Source organism: Spea bombifrons, chromosome 1 (genome assembly GCF_027358695.1).
Source record: "Spea bombifrons isolate aSpeBom1 chromosome 1, aSpeBom1.2.pri, whole genome shotgun sequence".
NCBI lineage: Eukaryota > Metazoa > Chordata > Amphibia > Anura > Pelobatidae > Spea > Spea bombifrons.
Window position 1 is genome coordinate 92980853 of NC_071087.1, and position 18777 is coordinate 92999629.

Genomic DNA, 18777 nt, shown 5'->3' on the forward strand with positions numbered 1-18777 from the left:
ACCAATGATACTTGACCTTTGATAGACTTTATACATATCTTGCCCTCCTGACAAATTAAACATCCATTTGTGCCTTACCATTCTTTTATTACACTGACAACGCACCATTTACTCTGACTCTATAGTTTTCTTTGTTTGTTTTAAGAAATCACCTGTAAAATATATATTTTCTATTTAGGATCTGCTTTCACAAAGCTGCATATACACAATTGCTGTCCTCAGCTCATGCCTTTGGCGTTGCTTGTCCAGTCTTATTAAATAACTGTTTTTACTGACACGGCTACTTTGATTTTAGCTCGTTGTGTGCCAGAGAACTTAACTGGCACATTTTTTGTCCAGCTTTGGGTCTTTGTTTACAATCCCACTAGACTGTACAGAAGAGGTCTACTGACATTGTATTCATTCTGATGAAAGAACAATCTGACCGCTTATTCATAAAGTCTGTGCTTTTGTCACAGAGATGTTGGACAGAGGTCGTGAGGAAGTGAAGGAGATAAGATAGACATTGTGAAGGTTTACTTTGGGCAGAACATGTACCAGCAGCTAACAGGATGGCTTCTGCGTGCATCCACGGTGGTCTATGTGATATTCACATGTGGCCTTCGCGTGGGTAATAGGAGTTCAAACATTGAAAGATATCCATTCACATAACTTTTTTTTATTATTATTTTGGACACAAACTGTACTTGGCTCGCTGGGCTTTTACTTCATTTGCTGTTCTGAAAGATTATATATAATGTATTTTTATATAAAATTATTTAAAAATGATGACCCTGGAGTTCTTACACATTTTGCATAACACTTCATCAATTTTTTTTTTTTTTTTTTTTAACCTTATATCCAAAACAGTTGTTTCTGGGTTTCTTATAATTCATTTCCGTCCATTATATGTGTGTGTGTCAATACATTGTATTGATGGGGAGTGTCTTTTTAACAAGTTTTCTGGCTATTAAAAGATTTGTAGGTCTTGTTGCGGCCCATTAATTTTATGCATTTTCTGTATGTATCCAAATGGCTGACATTAAAGGGAACTTGTTACTGTTTTGGTTAACCTTCTTTATTCACATTGTGCCTATAACTCTTTAGTAGATTTCTACTGTTCTCCGGTATTTATTAGTGGGTCTGCGGGATCCCCTGCCAAGTGTTTAGCGTATATGATGCTTCTGCTTGTATGCAGTCAATCAGAGCAGATTGCAGTAAACGGAGAAGCTCATATCTACAGATTACACCTGACACTAAGGGAAAAATTACTGCTTTTATACGATATTGGTCTAAATACTGCTGCTTTCTTAAAGTCTTTATAGAAGACAGTCTTTAGCTATGTGTAATGCTATATAGGGTAGGTTAAGGATGATCAGGAACCTAACCCTTGTACCTGACAAGCAGTTCTTGAATTGTGTGATTGCATTTTGCAATGTTAATTGTCCAACTGGCCTAATTAATAATGCTGCAGCAGTGTGAGATCAGCATTAATATCTACATAAGATCTTTAAACAATCATTTCACATTTTCTGGACTCGTTTTTTCTGGTTTCTCTAAGGCTACCACTTTCTTGTGGAACTCAGAAGGGATGCTTTATTCATACAGCTTATTCAACCCACCACAGTTGGCCTTGAATAAATGACGTGATGTGCGCGTGTGTATATATACATGTGGATATCCGTGTATATATTGTAAACACGCAATGACTGAATATCAAGATAGTCTAGAGGTTTACACAGCTTTCAGGGCGGAACTGTACGCCTAAATTGGCAATGCCATGTATATAAAACTCGTATTTAATAGGTGGGATGCAATCTGTTTTGCACTTCAGACCGTAATGTATCTTTCTTTTTGTATGCTTTTAGGTAGAGTAAATGTTTTTGTATGTTTGAACTGCAAAACTTCTGTTTTGTCATCAGAATCGTGTATAGAAATGTGATCTATATAGAACTGACCCCGTAATGTGTTTCTTGGGTAAAGAAAATAAAAAAAGTATAAAAGAAAAGTGTTAAATGTTATGTTCTTTGGTATTTGGAATGATTGCTATAAATCTGTGCTAGCTTCAGGTTTGAGCTCCAGAATAAAACTGTAAGCAAAAAAGTAAAAGGATTAAACTGGACTAAGTGTGTGCAACAGACCTAAAAAGCATTGCCTGCAAATAGCTCCGAATGGTGGCAAAAATGGCACTCACAAGAATAAAAGTAAGAAATTAGTGGTCTACTTACACAATCCAAAATATATTAAATATAAAACTCTAATTTGTGTGTAAGTGAATGATGCAAAATGAGCACAGACCAAAGGTCGCTCACCAAGGCAACTCCTATCACAAATGGTATTGGTAATATTGAATGTCCTAGAGATGGCTTCACCTACAAAGAGAAGAGTACTTAAAGAGGCAGTCTTCAAAATAAAAAAACAACCCAAAACTTGTGTTTCATTGCAGCATTAAACATGAATATTAAAGCAATTTCCCTCAAAACTTCGACCTAAGCAAGTGTTTTGCATGAGCTTAATGGGATGTTAGGGACAATAAAGTGAAGGTTGTATGCATTACTCCCATCATTATATAGCAAGCCAGATGCTGATAATGCTGCAGCATATCTCCCCTTAAATAGTGTGAGACAGCATAACTCCTATCATTATATTCTGAGCATGACGGTGGTGTGGTATAACTCCTATTAGACATGCATTCATACGAATTCTAAAACTACCAAATTTTGGGATACAGAAAATACATGTCTTTCTGGAACACTTGTGACAAATTACATGTGGAGGTTGAAACACCGATCAGAAGTCTGATGGAGGAAAAAGCCATCATGGACACCTCAGAGTACATGCAGGCCACCCTCTGCCAAGGGTTAGGGGTAAGTTGTGCCTTAAAAAAACTATTTAAAAATGTCAAAAAGCACATCTTGTCCGAGTATATGAGATGATGCAGCATAAAAAGCTAAACGATGGAGAGATGTAGGAATTGGAAGCGGCAGTAGTGCCATCTATATGGCATTTTCCAAACCCTTGCACCCATGCAACGCAGCAGCCATTCGGGCAGAGGCCGCTGATACTTGGTATGTACCACCCAAGCTCCCCAAAGTCAAATTAGTGCTTTAAAAATGATTAAAGCCTTCTAACTGCCAATACGTCCTACTACTGAACCTTAGTTATTGGGACCAGAAAGCTGTTATCTAGCCCAGCAACTACTTTCATGCCCACCCACCAGTGTCCAATGCAGGGCTACCATCAAGGGTGTACAACTATTACAGTAATATGGGGACTGGCTGACGTGGAGGGCCCGCTCAGGGAGTTTTCTTAAAATAAAAGCTTGGCAGCCACTGGACCACCAATTATAGGGGGGCTATAAGAGAATCCCTTGCTAGGGTCCTGGATTGCCCAGGACAATCCCACAGTCGGACTTTATGTTCGCCGCAGCCTCAGTCCTGGAGTTAAAGAAATGGACTCAGCCAATCAGGAAAGACTTCTCAACTCATGAGCTGAACTAATTGGGTGAGAGTTCAAAAGCCCCTCCTGATTAAAGAGCTCAGTGTAAGCTCCAGCCAGCACTAGGTTAGAAACCCAGTGTGAGTAATGTGCACGTGAAAACACATTTAATGTCTGGTAATAGAGGGGCTAATACTGCCCCTTTTGAAAAATATGAAGTGTGCAGAGAATTCATTCTATTGTACAAACAGATTTCTTGAGAAGAAATTACAGAGCTAGATATAAATGGTATATTTGTACGTATATATAAATGTACATGTCTAAAAATGTAAAGGGCTGAATAGAATGCATGTTTTTAATTTTGCCTTTTGTTTTTTATTCTAGTGTTAAAACTGCTAATTGCTCATCCTTTGCAAGCTCAGTGAATGAAAGCTTAAGGTTAGACCAGGATTTACATACTCACCCTTGAATGGTTCAACAGCAGAGGATAGCTTGGGCTATTATATAAGGAATAAAATGTATATATCATAACACCTGACTAATCTCACCAACAAAGACGGTTCGTGCTGAAATGTCAAGTTTCCGCTGCAAAACGTATCTGCATTCTGGGAGCTTTTGTTGCCACAAAAACCTCCAGCTACACTAAGCAGCCAATTTAGATTTATAAATCCCGCTTCCAGGCTGTTTGTTTCTTCCAATTCCCACATCATTTATCACCAGTGATTATCTTGTATTACAAACTATTTCATTTAACTCATATAGCCATTTGGTATTCTATTGTTCCATGAGTGACTTCTATTTTCTTGTGTGTTTAAATATTGAATTCCTAGAACTGACAATGCTCTGTGTTGAAAATATCTCCCGGACAAACGTCTTGAAGCATCTTTCTGCAACTTGAGGCAGCGGGGCTGTTCCGATGTCCTTCGATCTGCTTTGCGGCACAGATCCTGTCAATGTTCAGGGGGCGATTTCCTCCTTCACAAAGTAGCCTTAATAGCTTTGAATGCCCCATGCGTGATTTTATCCATCATTCCATAATGCCTTTCATATATTGGTATTATAGGTTACCATACCAAAAATGGTTTTACCTGCTTAAATGATACTTAAAGAAATCCCCCCCAGTGCAATTTACTGCATGCAGATCTGCGCAGGCAATCATTCGGAAACAATCCTCTCTCGTTTGGGAGCATTAATCAGCCCTCGTCTCGCTGAGCTCCAACCAAAAATCATTGATAGTAGCAGTATGCTGGCTACCTGAAGTGTTTAGCTGGCATACATGCCATTTGTCTGCTACTTCAGAAAGCGTATATACAAGTTTACAAACTAGCACTTCCTGGTTTCAATAGACACAGCCAGGGGACAAACAAAAAGGAGACAGAAGTGTCATTAAGTTTACAAGATTTATTTTGTTACACCATGAGGATTTACTTCTGGCTGGATTCAGATTTGGATGTGGATGCCCTCAGTGAAGACAGTCTACGCCTCTTGGCAATCTGCTCCTGGCGCTTCTCCTTAGCTTCCTATAAAACAAAAATAAAACCAATGTATTAAAATGCCATAATAGAGATTACACGTAGTGATAAAAAGCTTCAGCTGGTCACTGAGTGTTCATTTTAGTGTTAAAGGCAGTTTCCAGATGAACAGTGTAAGAAGAGTAAGATAGCAAAGGAATAAAGACAGGACAAAGGCAAATACGAGGGAGAATATGAACAATCTAATGGGTAACTGTGTGAAAAAATAGCTTACATACAAAGTACCTTTTGTTTTGCTGCTACCTAATAAGTTAAGTAACCACACTGTCAGACTATTCTCAAAGCGCATAACCCGTACATATGACCATGTAGCACAACAATATGGTAGATGAGGCATGTAAATATACATAAAATGCACTATTACAGAAGAGGTCTGAACTCACGTAATCAAATGAAGCGGGAGACCTTCATGTCCATAAAGTAGCCAATAATGACCTTTATGCACATAAATAACTACCTGAACAGACTAAAGCACTAACCCTGAGAAGCCACACTTCTATTTCAACCACATTCATAAAGTGCAACAGTGCGATAGGTAAATAGCATTTCAATGTATAGAATTTTTGCAAACCGAGGTCAAGCGTACAGCATATTTCTACTGAAATCTCATTCTTGCACTGCCTAGATTCAAGACCATTGGTCCATTAGAGGGACCTACTTGCTGCTGTGCTTGCTCAATACAGACTTTAAACCCCAGAAACAGTTTTTCTAATCCACAAGGAGCAAAAGGCACAGAAACTGTTTGCCCGCTGTCACCAAATGATTCTATATCATGCCAGGGTGTTCAACTCATTGGTTTTCCAATAGAAAGTGCAGGAGAACAGGAAGGAATATGCCAAGCTGCACACGTTACATACAAAGCAATTAAAAAGGTGTTCAGCTCGCCCTGCTGAATTTAGTACCAATTACTTATAACCTCCCTAGTACTGCTGAATGCCCAACCTCTTCCCAGGAATAACCTAAATAGCCTCATATTTCCAGGAGACTGGCCACGCAACTCAAAAAGCAGGCACTGGTACAACAGAAAAACCTTCTGAAGTCTTTTTATATGATAAACTTTCAGAGAAACAAACTGACAATTCTTTGGCTTCTTTAGGACTACGACAGATTTGCAGTGTTTAGGGGAAACAGCATCATTAAGTATCACACAAGATATCATACCTTTGTCCTTTTTGCCAGCAGCTTGGCATACTCGGATGCCTCCTCCTTGTTCTTCTGAGTGCGCTGCTTCTTCAGAGCAATACGTCTGCGCTTGTGCTGCAGAACTCTAGGGGTCACAAGACGCTGGATCTTGGGTGCCTTTGTCCTGGCCTTCTTTCCTGCAGACAAGCACAAGGGCTATCAGCCAACATACACTTTACACACACATTTATATCAAGTATCTAGATAATGCTGTTGGACCGCAAACATCTGGGGCTGCAGAGATCATTGGTAGAGGTAGATTTATTAACCCTGCTACAGATGAGGCATTTCAATAACTACATAAAGATTCCTGGAACAATATTAGTAATAAATATCAAATAAAGCCTTAAATACTAAACATACGAAAACATTAAGCTTTGAGTTTATTAATACAGATTTAGAAATATGTTAGAATCTGTAGTTACATTTCTGGTATGTTAGCATCATTAATGTGCCAAGATGAATAAGGGCATGGCATTTTGTCTCACCACGTTATATCTTTTATATATCTGGTCAATACTTAAGGTAACCAAATCCGCCCAGAGCAACTCATATCAGAACACAAGCTTACCTTCCTTGGCGAGTGGCTTTCTCACCACATACTGACGCACATCATCTTCTTTGGACAGGTTGAACAGCTTGCGGATTCTGCTGGCCCTTTTGGGACCCAGGCGACGGGGAACGGTGTTGTCAGTGAGACCAGGAATGTCCTTCTCACCTAAAAACCCATAGAAGGATTAGATCCCGAGATATATCAGATCAGTGTATAATTAAATAACTGCACATTACGGCGAACCAAACAATTGTTGAGTGCAATTATATTGCAAACCTTTCTAAAGCTAAATGCCCATCCCTAACACTCTAATAACTCAAAAACCATGTTTATTTTCCCTAGTCCTAAGACTATGCACTGAAATACAGGTAAAATAGAGTGAAGATGCTTGCCTAGAACAGTGTCCGTTATTCATATACCCCTAGACTATGTATTTGGGATACTCTCCTCACTCACAGGAGAAGCAGAGCAAAAGGTGACTGCTTCACCAAACTTAGGACAAGAGTTCTTTCAAGTTCATATTTCCTCAGAACAGGTCTCTGCCAGCACTTCAGATTTATTTATTTACTTTTTAACACTAGCTTAGTTTACAAAGCATTTTCTATTCCCTTCAATTAAATAGCAGTGATGCATTAAGCTGCATCTTACCTTTCCTGACAATAACCAAGTTCAAGACACTCAGGTTAGCATCAACGATGCAGCCGCGGACAGATTTACGCTTGCGTTCACCAGTCCTCCTGGGGCGGTAGCAAGAGTGGCCCTTGCTCAGGAGAAGACGCACACGGCCGTGGGTGAGGACTCCCTGTTTCATTGGGAAGCCCTGTTTGTCGTTTCCACCGCTGATGCGGACAACATATCCCTGCAAAGAAATGAATCGATTATCCCACAGCTTAGTCAAATAGAACCAACAGCATTCCATGATTTAAACATCAAAAGAAGCCAACCAGCCTAATTGTTGAGCTGCCACACAGTTCAGAACGCACACATGGTGCATCTCCATGCATTAAACAACTTACCTTCCATTCATCACCCAGAGGATCTGCGGCAACCTCTGTGGCCATACGCTTTTCATAGAAAGTACGCAGCTTGCGCTCATCATCAACCTCAATGAGCTTCTGGCAGCCAGTGGCTGGGAAAGAGATATTCAGCTGCGGGAGACAAATGGAACACGTTAGTCTGTAACATAACTTGCTTTAAGTCTACTTGCAGCAGTACTTCCCAATATATACCCATCATATGATTCCCATGTGCTATAGCCTTATAAAAGCCTGAAAGTAAACCCAAACGATCACTGCCAAACCCTGGCCAGCATCCACAGAAGACTTAACATAAAATGCAATACATGACGTAAAAGAATCACATGCTATACAGAAGCATTAAACATACGTCATTAGTATAACACTGTTACAATACGCTCCGTTACCGGTAACAAGAGACAGCATTGACACACATCAGGCTAGCAGCGAGCGGTGTGCGAAGATGAGGCCGTTTACTGCTCCCGGTCGGAGACATGGCGCCCTGGCCTGTCCTGCTGTAACAGGGAGAGTCTGACACTTGTACAGCACGCAAGCTCAACTCCATGCCGCTGCGCGCTAAAGTAGTGGGGACGTGGTACAGGCCGCCGCCATGTCTCACTCCCCCGGCCCCAACACCAGAGTCCTCTCAATCCAACTCCATCCGGGGCCTTCGTGACGCCGGAGGGCCGCGGGCACAGGCTCAGCGCCTGCCGCATAGTCCATTCTGCAGGAGGCGCCCGATATTTCCCGAAAGGTAAAGTTCCCGAGCACGATTTAGTTATTTAGGTCCCGGCTCACCTTCATGGCAGCAGACCAGTCAGTCTCGGATCCCCCACCGGAAAGAGGCCGAACTTCCGTGCGATGAGCTCACATAGAGAGGAAGGGGGAGGCGGTAGTGACGTCACCAATAAGAAACACTCAGGATTTAAGCGCCATCGGCTGGTCGGAGGTCATAAATGTAGTTGATAAATGTTATTTCGAACAGAACACTGACGCCGATATAGACGAATGCAGAATGTGATAATTATTAGATAGCATCTCTGACATTTCCTACAGATCCATTCTCCGCATTCCAGAGATGCAGAACCCGGGAAAACTAAAACAACATTATTTTTTATGGCTCTTTGCCATAACTATTATTATTATCTTTTATTTATATAGCGGCAACAGTTTACGCAGAACTTTATACTATACATATATTCATGGGGTATGACAAGACAAGAATTGACAGACTAAGACAAACCGATAAATTAGGTGGAGAGAGCTCTGCTCGCAAGCTTACAATCTTGAGGGAATGGGGTGACAAACATAAGGCACAGAGAACGGGTGAGAGGTAGTGTGGTGGTTGTGTCAATGACAAGGAAGTTCTAGCAGCTAAGATGGTGCGGCTTTTAGAAGAAGTGGGTTTTTAGATGTTTCTTGAATGTTGGGAGGGAGAATGCTGAAGGTTCCTTGGGAGCAGATTCCAGAGATATGGGGCAGCTCGAGTGAAATCTTTCACAGACGGAAAAGGAAGAGGTGATAAGTGAGGAGGAGAGCCTTAGCCCATGGGAAGAACGTAGGGATTGAGTAGGAGAGTATTTGCTAATGAGTTCAGAAATGTATGGAGGAGCAGTGTTTTGGAGGGCCGTATATTCTATATAGAATTTAATTGTAAAGAATTGGGAGCCAGTGGAGGATTTCACAGAGTGAATTAAAACATGTAGTTAACACCTTGGGGTGTATTCACTAAACCCCATTTTGTAGGTGAAATTAATAATATTATTTATATACACAAATATTGATTTTTTATTGTTTAGTATTATTATTACAATTATTATTAATATTATTATCATTTCTACATACAATTGTTTTTTTTTAATTGATTATTATTATTATCATTATACACATTACTCCATTAGAGCTGTTCCACACTATGAGGCACATTAGTGGAGGAAATCTAATCTGGCTAAAAAAATAAGTCAGAAATTGCTTGCCACAGAAAGCCTAATATCCAAACTTATTCGCTGATGTTTCTTACACTTTAAAGTAAACCATAAAATGCTGTTTGTTATATCATGCGAAAACGTGGCAGTGTTTTCATCCTGGTAAGCACCTTCACTTTCATCATTTACCAACAAATGTATAGCCAAAATATAACTGGAAATTAGATGCCACCGCAAAAAAATTGTATTATACTATCTAGGGGGGTGACATACGATATTGTAAAAAAAAAATTAATTATTAAATCCATTATTGTGCAAAGGAACCTCAAGTATCTTCTTGTCACTACATAAGATTGTCTCCAACACATTAGCTCAGTGGGATATTGTCCTCTACTAGTAATAAACAATTGAGAATGGGGTTTCCCTTGTTGTGAATAGAAAGACTTCATTCTATGTGCATCTCATTGAAGTGTCAGTTGTCATCTCTGATGTCATTGGATCATTTTAGCATGAATGGTTATTTATGATGTACTTGTTGCTGGGGCAGATATCGGATTCTGAAGACAATCCAATGGGGTCAAAGCATATAGTGTTCAGCACACAAAAGTGAATGTTGTATTCACTCGGATTCCTGAAAGGACAGTTATTCTGTGATTTGGAGAGGACAGATTTATTTTTGTTTTCTCAAGAAAAAGTTTCTAGATCTCACCAAATCTTGTTTACGTTCTGACACAGAGAACCATCTCAGTGTGTATGGTGGACCTTATATACCCAGAACTAGGGCCTGATTGAGGATTAAAATCCGCATTTAAGGACTGTATATATTATTATTATTATTAATATTATTATTATATAGTGGCAACAATTTGTGCAGCATTTCTTCTGTGACATTTCATCAGCATACGTTGTATAAGCATAAGTTGTCACAATCACCATACAACAGATGGTATGTACCTTTGCAGTCAATATCGACACCCAAATCTCCCAGATTGCTTCTTCATTGGACATAATATTCTTTAGAATGCTTTCCAGAACAGAATGCTGCCTAAAACCAAACTTACAAACTACAAAAATATTATAAAATACACAATGTAAATCCTCCATTAATTTCTTTATGGTTATCAGATGTATTTTGCTTGAATGACAACAATTCAATTTCTTTAATTTCCTCGTTGATATTTTACTTCCCCTAGGCTTTTCTTGCCTCTAGAAATGCCTTTTAACCCCCTATATGCCACTCTGCCTCCAGAAATGCCTTTTAACCCCCTATATGCCACTCTGCCTCCAGAAATGCCTTTTAACCCCCTATATGCCACTCTGTCCCATGATATGCCCCTGGCATATAGAGGTATTAGGCATTTCTGGAGGCAGAGTGGCATTTGGGGGGTTAAAAGGCATTTCTGGAGGCGGAGTGGCATATAGGGGGTTAAAAGGCAAAAGGAGTCGGGGCACGTTAACAAGCATTAAAAGAGGTGGGGTATAAGTGGGTGTGACAAAAGGGCAAGAGCTTGTGGGGGTAGAGCCAGGGGGCGGCAAAATTATGTTTTGCCTGGGGTGGCAAAAATCCTTGCACCAACCCTGTTTGTAGTAATGTCCATAGCAGGGCCGGCCTTTGGGGTGTGCGACCTGTGCGACCGTACAGGGCGCCACACTCCAGGGGGCGCCACCGCCGCGCGGTCCGACGCCACCGTAGCGTGCCGCTGCCGTCAGCAGCGTACCTAGCGGGGGGGGGCGGTCCGCACCGGGTGCCGCTCATCAGGGGGGGAACTCGGCACCCCTCCAGAGACGGACAGTAATGTCCGCCGCTGGAGGAGCAGGCTCGCAAGGGAGCGGTATCGGAGGTCTTTAACAGACCTCCGGCTCCCTTGAGTGATTTTAAGCCGGTTCAAGGATCTCCCTTGAACCCGGCTTAAAATCACTCAAGGGAGCTGGAGGTCTGTTAAAGACCTCCGATACCGCTCCCTTGTGATCCGCGCGGCAACAGCTGCTGTGCGCCGGGGTTTGCTGTCAGATCCCGGCGCACAACACTGAAGCCGCGCCCACCGCTGTCCGTGCCCTCTGACCCGGAAGAAGACAGAAGAACTGAAGAAGAGGAGCGAAGAGAAGGAAAAGGAGCTGTAAGGAGAAAAGAGGAAAGGTAGGAAAGCATACAGTGAGAGTAGATTGGTATGTGTGTGGATTGGTATATGTGTGGATTGGTATGTGTGTGGATTGGTATATGTGTAGATTAATATATGTGTGAATTAGTGTATGTGTGTGGATTGGCATATGTGTGGATTGGTATACGTGTGGATTGGTATACGAGTGGATTGGTATACGTGTGGATTGGTGTATGTGTGTGGATTGGTATACGTGTGGATTGGTATACGTGTGGATTGGTATATGTGTGGATTGGTATGTGTGTGGATTGGTATGTGTGTGGATTGGTATGTGTGTGGATTGGTATGTGTGTGGATTGGTATATATGTGTGGATTGGTATATATGTGTGGATTGGTATACGTGTGGATTGGTATACGTGTGGATTGGTATACGTGTGGATTGGTATGTGTGTGGATTGGTATGTGTGTGGATTGGTATATATGTGTGGATTGGTATATATGTGTGGATTGGTATACGTGTGGATTGGTATACGTGTGGGTTGGTATACGTGTGGGTTGGTATACGAGTGGATTGGTATATGTGTGGATTGGTATACGTGTGGATTGGTGTATGTGTGGATTGGTATATACGTGTGGATTAGTATACGTGTGGATTGGTATACGTGTGGATTGGTATACGTGTGGATTGGTATATGTGTGGATTGGTATATGTGTGGATTGGTAAATGTGGATTGGTATACGTGTGGATTGGTATGTGTGTGGATTGGTATGTGTGTGGATTAGTATATGTGTGGATTGGTATATATGTGTGGATTGGTATATATGTGTGGATTGGTATATATGTGTGGATTAGTGTATACGTGTGGATTGGTATGCGTGTGGATTGGTATGCGGGGTTTTTTGGGATGGGGGGGCGCCAGAGGAGTAGTCCGCACAGGGCGCCAGAACACCTAAGGCCGGCTCTGGTCCATAGCTTATATTCATAAAGCAATAGCACATTCCGTTAATATCTATGATCCTCAGAACTAAATGTCATGACATTATGACATCGCTGGTATAATGTTATTCTTCCATGTGTTTCATTCTGATATTCACTAGGAATGAGTGTTTAATGCCTCCCTAGGATTAGCAGGTATGGCAGATCAATCCAAGGATGAGATACCCTATTCCAAAATCAGTGTAGTAATACAGTATCTCTGCTCCCATGACATTTGTAAAGATTTCCTTTTATACTGTCTTCTCTGCCTTTGTGCCACTTTCTGGGAAAAAAATGCATTGTCTGCTGGCCCTTCTAGCTTTGGCTATTGTTACCTTAAAGATGAGTCCTGGGGATACTATTGTTAGCCCTCTGTGTGTATATATATATATATATATATATATATATATATACTACTGGGGGCACTTAGAAATGCCCTTGTTTTTGAAAGAAAAAAAAAACAGGGGTACAGAGGCCCTTTATCAGCAGCCATCACTCCTGTGTTCCAATGACACATTGCGTTACCTAATCCAAGTTTAAGTTTAAAAAGCCTAATTGATTAATAGGAAACCTTTTTTACAATTATGTTACACTGCTACAAAGTGACCCCAAACTTTTAAATGGTAGTCTATGTATTATATATTTAATTTATTCTCGAGGGAACTCCTTGTAACTGTGCTGGCCCCAGGGCCAAACCTGATCTGCCCAGGCCATTTGGTGCTATGTATGTTCTTTTTTATTCATATTTTTACCTTTACTGTCCATTAAAAAGTAATTTTGTTTCTATATATATTTGCTGTTATTAAATGTATTCTTTATGGAGTGACGCATTTATGCTATATTTATTATTTACGGTGTTTGGACACACCTGCTCCCTGTAAACTATTATATCTATTGTTCGTTAGTGTGTACACTCTGCATCCCTTTACCTATTAATACTATTGGGTGTGATCCTGATACCCACCCCATTAGAATGGTACAACATTTTATCACACACAGGACAAAATGATCTTCCTTATAGTTTTTTTTAAGCTGTTTAACAATGAATTGTGAAAAGCTGTAGCTATTACATAACTGCTATTACATTGCTACAAGTGATTCTTGAGCCAAGTTATCTTCATTGTTACGTTAAATAATCATGTTGCCATGTAATGAATGCAGATGGCATTTATCTGATAAATGATTAATAAACAATAACTTTAAGACTGATAATAACATGCAGTGTAATTTATAGTATATTTATAGTGACTGTTTTATTTATTGATTTTTGTGTGTTAAATGTTAAAGTCATTTTTCTTAGCTTTCCTGATTTTTTTTCTTTAACTAAAATAAAATATTTAGTAAATGCGTCACCAAACACATATGTAAGTACATTATCTTAAACAAAAGCTAATGTTGCTTACTTAATACAGTATATGCCCGATTTTTAGAATACGAGTATGAGGGGTGAGAGAAAGGGTAAGGGAGTGAGTGAGTGAGGCAGGCAGAAAGGGGGCACAGATGGAACAAATAGGCTGTTTGGGGGCACTGACCAGCTATTTGGTGGCAATGATGGCACAGACAGGCTGTTTTAGGGCTCTGATAAGCTGTTTAATGGCAAAGATGGTACAGACAAACTGGGGGAAAAGAATGGCACTTACAAGCTGCTTGGGGACAAAGATGGCACAGAAAAGCTGTTTGGGGGCACGGACTATGTTTTCAATACATAGAGAACACAGATAAAATGGGGCACTGACCAACTATTTGGGGACAAAGATGGCACAGGCAAGCTATTTGGGGTCACTGACACGTTGTTTGGGGACAAATATGCAGTTTTCTCCACCACAGATCCCGCTTCACCACTTCTTTACAACTCCCCTCATTCCTTTTCATTTTTTCCATCCAATAACAGTCTTTACTAGATGTTTTCTCTTGTCTCCTTAGGCAAACATTTAGGGTCCCTAACCACAAAATGCAGTTGAGGACATCAGTGTCTTTCTCTGCAACACAGCTAGAGCTTCATGTGTGTTGTGTAGCATCAGATGTTAGTGTATGTGTTGTGAGTGAGCAAGTGTGGGACCTATCTGTACATAATGCCAAGTGACCGCTCAGAACCAGGCTACCATATACCATTTTTTTATTTGCACCCCCCCCCAATTTTCATAGTGAAACCAAATCTTCTGGCACACTATTAATAAAATTAAACATGTAATGTACATGAAATATTGTATGAAGGCGGCACCAAGTTGTGGTCCTGTATGTGCTCCAGGTACATCTTAAGTCAAAATATTCCCAAAGAATCTCTATGATGATATTATACAAATCAATCTTCAAAGTTCATCTTAGACTAAGCGCAAGACCTTAGCTTGTGGAAGCCCTCAACGCATAACATTCTGACTTCTGCAGAGATTCTGGTTCCAGAAGTTCCAGTACAATATGCAAAACATGAAGAATAGCTTTCATATGAATCAAGGCTGGGCTTGGTGTACTTTTGCTGGAAATTTCATAATTCAGAAGCATTAAACATAGAATTTGACAGTGCATGAGAACCATTTGGCCCATCCGTCAAACTGCTTTAATATGCGTTCTTCTTTAGATGGGGTGTAAGAGACATTAGACTGCCCCTTAAGGGGACACTCTAGCCATCATATGCACTTGTGTGGTCCATTTACATTTTCATGGTGCTCCTTTTGCAAATGCATGGGGGATTCCGCAGAATGCCCCATATTAATTTGCCCCTTCTCCTGCCCCAACTACTTTTGTGTAGGTGATGCGTGTGGCTGAACATATCTCCCTTCAAATGATATACTTACTCCCAGACAGCTTCAGCCCTGGCTCATCTCGTCAGACCACAAAGGAGGAGGGTGACTGCAGCAACATAACTGCAGCTTCAAGGTCGGGTAAGTCTTTTATTTTATATACAGTCATGTGAATTTTCACACAATTTTTTCTTTCATTTTGAAGAATGCATATTAAAGTGCTTGTGGAGTACATTAACATGCATTCTTCTTTAATTTGGGTGTTTGTGACATTAAACTGTCTCTTTAAATAAACTTAATTAAAATGCAGGATTTCTGTTCAGTCAAGCCGTTTTTTCCTGAATTTTGAACATTTGTCTCTATCCATTGGGATTATGATGTAACTCCGCTGAAACCTCAGTTAACCTCAGTAATGTCACAGAGTGGCTGGCATGAGATACCCTTAGAAAATCCTTTCATGCTTTTCACTCAGATTCTATTGCTTTGTCCATTTCCCGATAAGTTTGATGCATTTTTCAACACTTTGCTATGTCTTTGTTTAACCATACCTTTCCTCTTTCTCATCTAGTTTGCCAACACAAATTATATATTGCATATATCACAGATTGCAAATTTAAAATGTAATATGCTGGGCGTGTAGTCTTTACAACACTCACAGATTTCAAAATCACACACAAAAGTATATGTTAATGGAACACAGACTTCTTATTTCAAAAGGATCATTCTACCACTCTTCATACATGAATTTATTTTTATTTTTTGCATGCTGTGTGGGGCACTGACAAGCTGCTTTGAGCGGAAAGATGGCAGAGATGTTTGGGGGAACAGATGGCACAGACAAGCTGTTTGGGTGGAAAAGTAGCACAGACAAGTTGTTTGGGGGTAAAGGTGGCATTATGGGACATGTTGCTTGTGAAGTTTGAGTGCCCCAGAGCTCAGTGGTTTCTAGTTATACCCCTGGTGTGGCGTATGGTCACATGTGCTCTTAATATTACCAGGGCTGCTTTTCATTCCTATTCTGGCACTGATCCAATAGTCTATCATACAGGGTAATGTCAGGGTCTGCCAGCTAATGCTCAGTAGAATTTGTGTGTTCAGATATTGGGCAGTTTGAATGTGCCAAATAGTTCTTATCCACTGACACAATCTATGTTTATATGTGTAATGTAGCAGGACAAGGACCCTAAACATCAAAGTAAATCTACTACAGAATAGTTCCAAAAAAAAGAAAATCTGCCTTTTGGAGTGGACCAGACTTTAACCCATTAGAGATGCTGTGGAATGACCTCAAGAGAGCCGTTCATATCAGACATCCTAGGCATATGAGCTTAATCAGTGCTGTAAGGAAGAATGGTCTACAATTCCTCCTGAACATTATACAGGTCTGATCAGTGGCGGAACTACCGGGGCCATCGAGTTCCGCCAGTCAGGGGGGCCCAAGGGGGGGCCGAGCGGTCGCTTTCAGCAACCGCTCGGCGCCCTTCTGTCTCCTCTGCTCCCTGCCGCCGCCTGCCTCAGCGCTGCCCCGACTGCAGTGGTGAGAGCGTGAAGCGCCTGTCTCGGGTGCCGGCGCTTTACGCTGAGCACTGGCATATGACGTCATATGCCAGCGCTCAGCAGTGAAGCCGTGCGCACCGTGGCAGAGCAGCGAGGCAGAGGCCTTGCTCCCCCACCACAGGACTGCACGGTAAGTGACCTACAAAGGGGGGTAGGGGAAGGGTAGATAGTGAGAAGGGGGGTAGGGAGAGGGTAGATAGTGAGAAGGGGGTAGGGAGAGGGTAGATAGTGAGAAGGGGTAGGGAGAGGGTAGATAGTGAGAAGGGGGGTAGGGAGAGGGTAGATTGTGAGAAGGGGGTAGGGAGAGGGTAGATTGTGAGAAGGGGTAGGGAGAGGGTAGATAGTGAGAAGGGGAGTAGGGAGAGGGTAGATAGTGAGAAGGGGGGTAGGGAGAGGGTAGATATATCTGAGAAGGGGGGGAGGGTAGATAGTGAGAAGGGGGTAGGGAGAGGGTAGTGAGAAGGGGGTAGGGAGAGAGTAGATAGTGAGAAGGGGGTAGGGAGAGGGTAGATTGTGAGAAGGGGGTAGGGAGAGGGTAGATTGTGAGAAGGGGTAGGGAGAGGGTAGATTGTGAGAAGGGGGTAGGGAGAGGGTAGATTGTGAGAAGGGGGTAGGGAGAGGGTAGATAGTGAGAAGGGGGTAGGGAGAGGGTAGATAGTGAGAAGGGGTAGGGAGAGGGTAGATTGTGAGAAGGGGGGTAGGGAGAGGGTAGATTGTGAGAAGGGGGTAGGGAGAGGGTAGATAGGGAGAGGGTAGATAGTGAGAAGGGGGAAAGGGTAGATAGTGAGAAGGGGGTAGGGAGAGGGTAGATAGTGAGAATGGGGGGGTTGGGAGAGGTTAGATGGTGAGAAGGGAGGGAGAGGGGGTAGATAGTGAGAATGGGGGGTTGGGAGAGGGTAGATAGCCTGAGAAGGAGGTAGATAGTGTGAGAAGGGGGTAGATTGGGTTGGGGGCTGGGGGAGCCTTAACCTATTCTCACACCGGGCCCCGAGGCTTCTAGTTACACCCCTGGGTCTGATCCTCAGCTACTATAAGCGCTTGTTTGAGGTTATTAGTGCCAAAGGAGGTTTGTTAAATCTTAGGGTTCAATTACCTTTTCCACCAGCACTGTGAATATTTAATGGATGTGTTCAATAAATACATGAAACATTATTATAGTTTGTGTGTTATTAGCTTAAGTGCATTGTGTTTGTCTATACTTGTGACTTTAGATCATATTGCCACTGTCTGTCTGTGTGTGTATATATAAAAAATAAAATCAGAACGCCGGGGGAAAGGTTGCCTTCATAAGAGCACTTTGGCTCAAAACATGTGACAAATGAATCCAGATTCAGTGGCATGCCTAGTAATCCGACCTCCTCGGATAACAAATAAAGAAGTGGGTGAGATTCTGCGTCCAGTTCAGGATGTAAACAGAGTCTGCTAGGAGGAGACTACACAGATCTGAGCAAAGCAGAGAGGAGGGAAACGGTGCAGGCGCCACCCAGCCATGCACATTGTTACAGCTCACAGAGACCATGCTAGGGAGGGATCTCACCCAGTGTGCGGACAGGGTTAATAGCAGAGGCAGCAGGGGTATCAGCCAGATGGCAGGGAACAACCAGGCACAAAAGAAGAAGCTGCACAGCACAGCTGCTCCTGTCAGCCCAGGCAGAGGCTGTCACTCCTATCCCACACAGAACCCCTGACAGTCAGCCTTGTCATCTGATCCACGCTTATTTACACGCAGGAATTACTGCAGCGTCTCTATATTAATATATCATGTTCATCAAGGAGGTCAG

At 41.8% G+C, this 18777-nt stretch overlaps 1 protein-coding gene across 1 annotated transcript; it reads right to left on the minus strand.

The window, feature by feature from the left end:
- Nucleotides 1-4798: 4798 nt before the first annotated feature.
- Nucleotides 4799-8630, minus strand: RPS6 (ribosomal protein S6). Its single transcript, XM_053465899.1, has 6 exons — nucleotides 8499-8630; nucleotides 7701-7832; nucleotides 7333-7543; nucleotides 6703-6849; nucleotides 6111-6268; nucleotides 4799-4937 (listed from the first exon to the last, which is right to left on the minus strand). Exons 1-6 carry the CDS (start codon nucleotides 8502-8504, stop codon nucleotides 4842-4844), a joined length of 750 nt encoding a protein of 249 aa, XP_053321874.1. The 5' UTR covers nucleotides 8505-8630; the 3' UTR covers nucleotides 4799-4841.
- Nucleotides 8631-18777: the final 10147 nt, after the last annotated feature.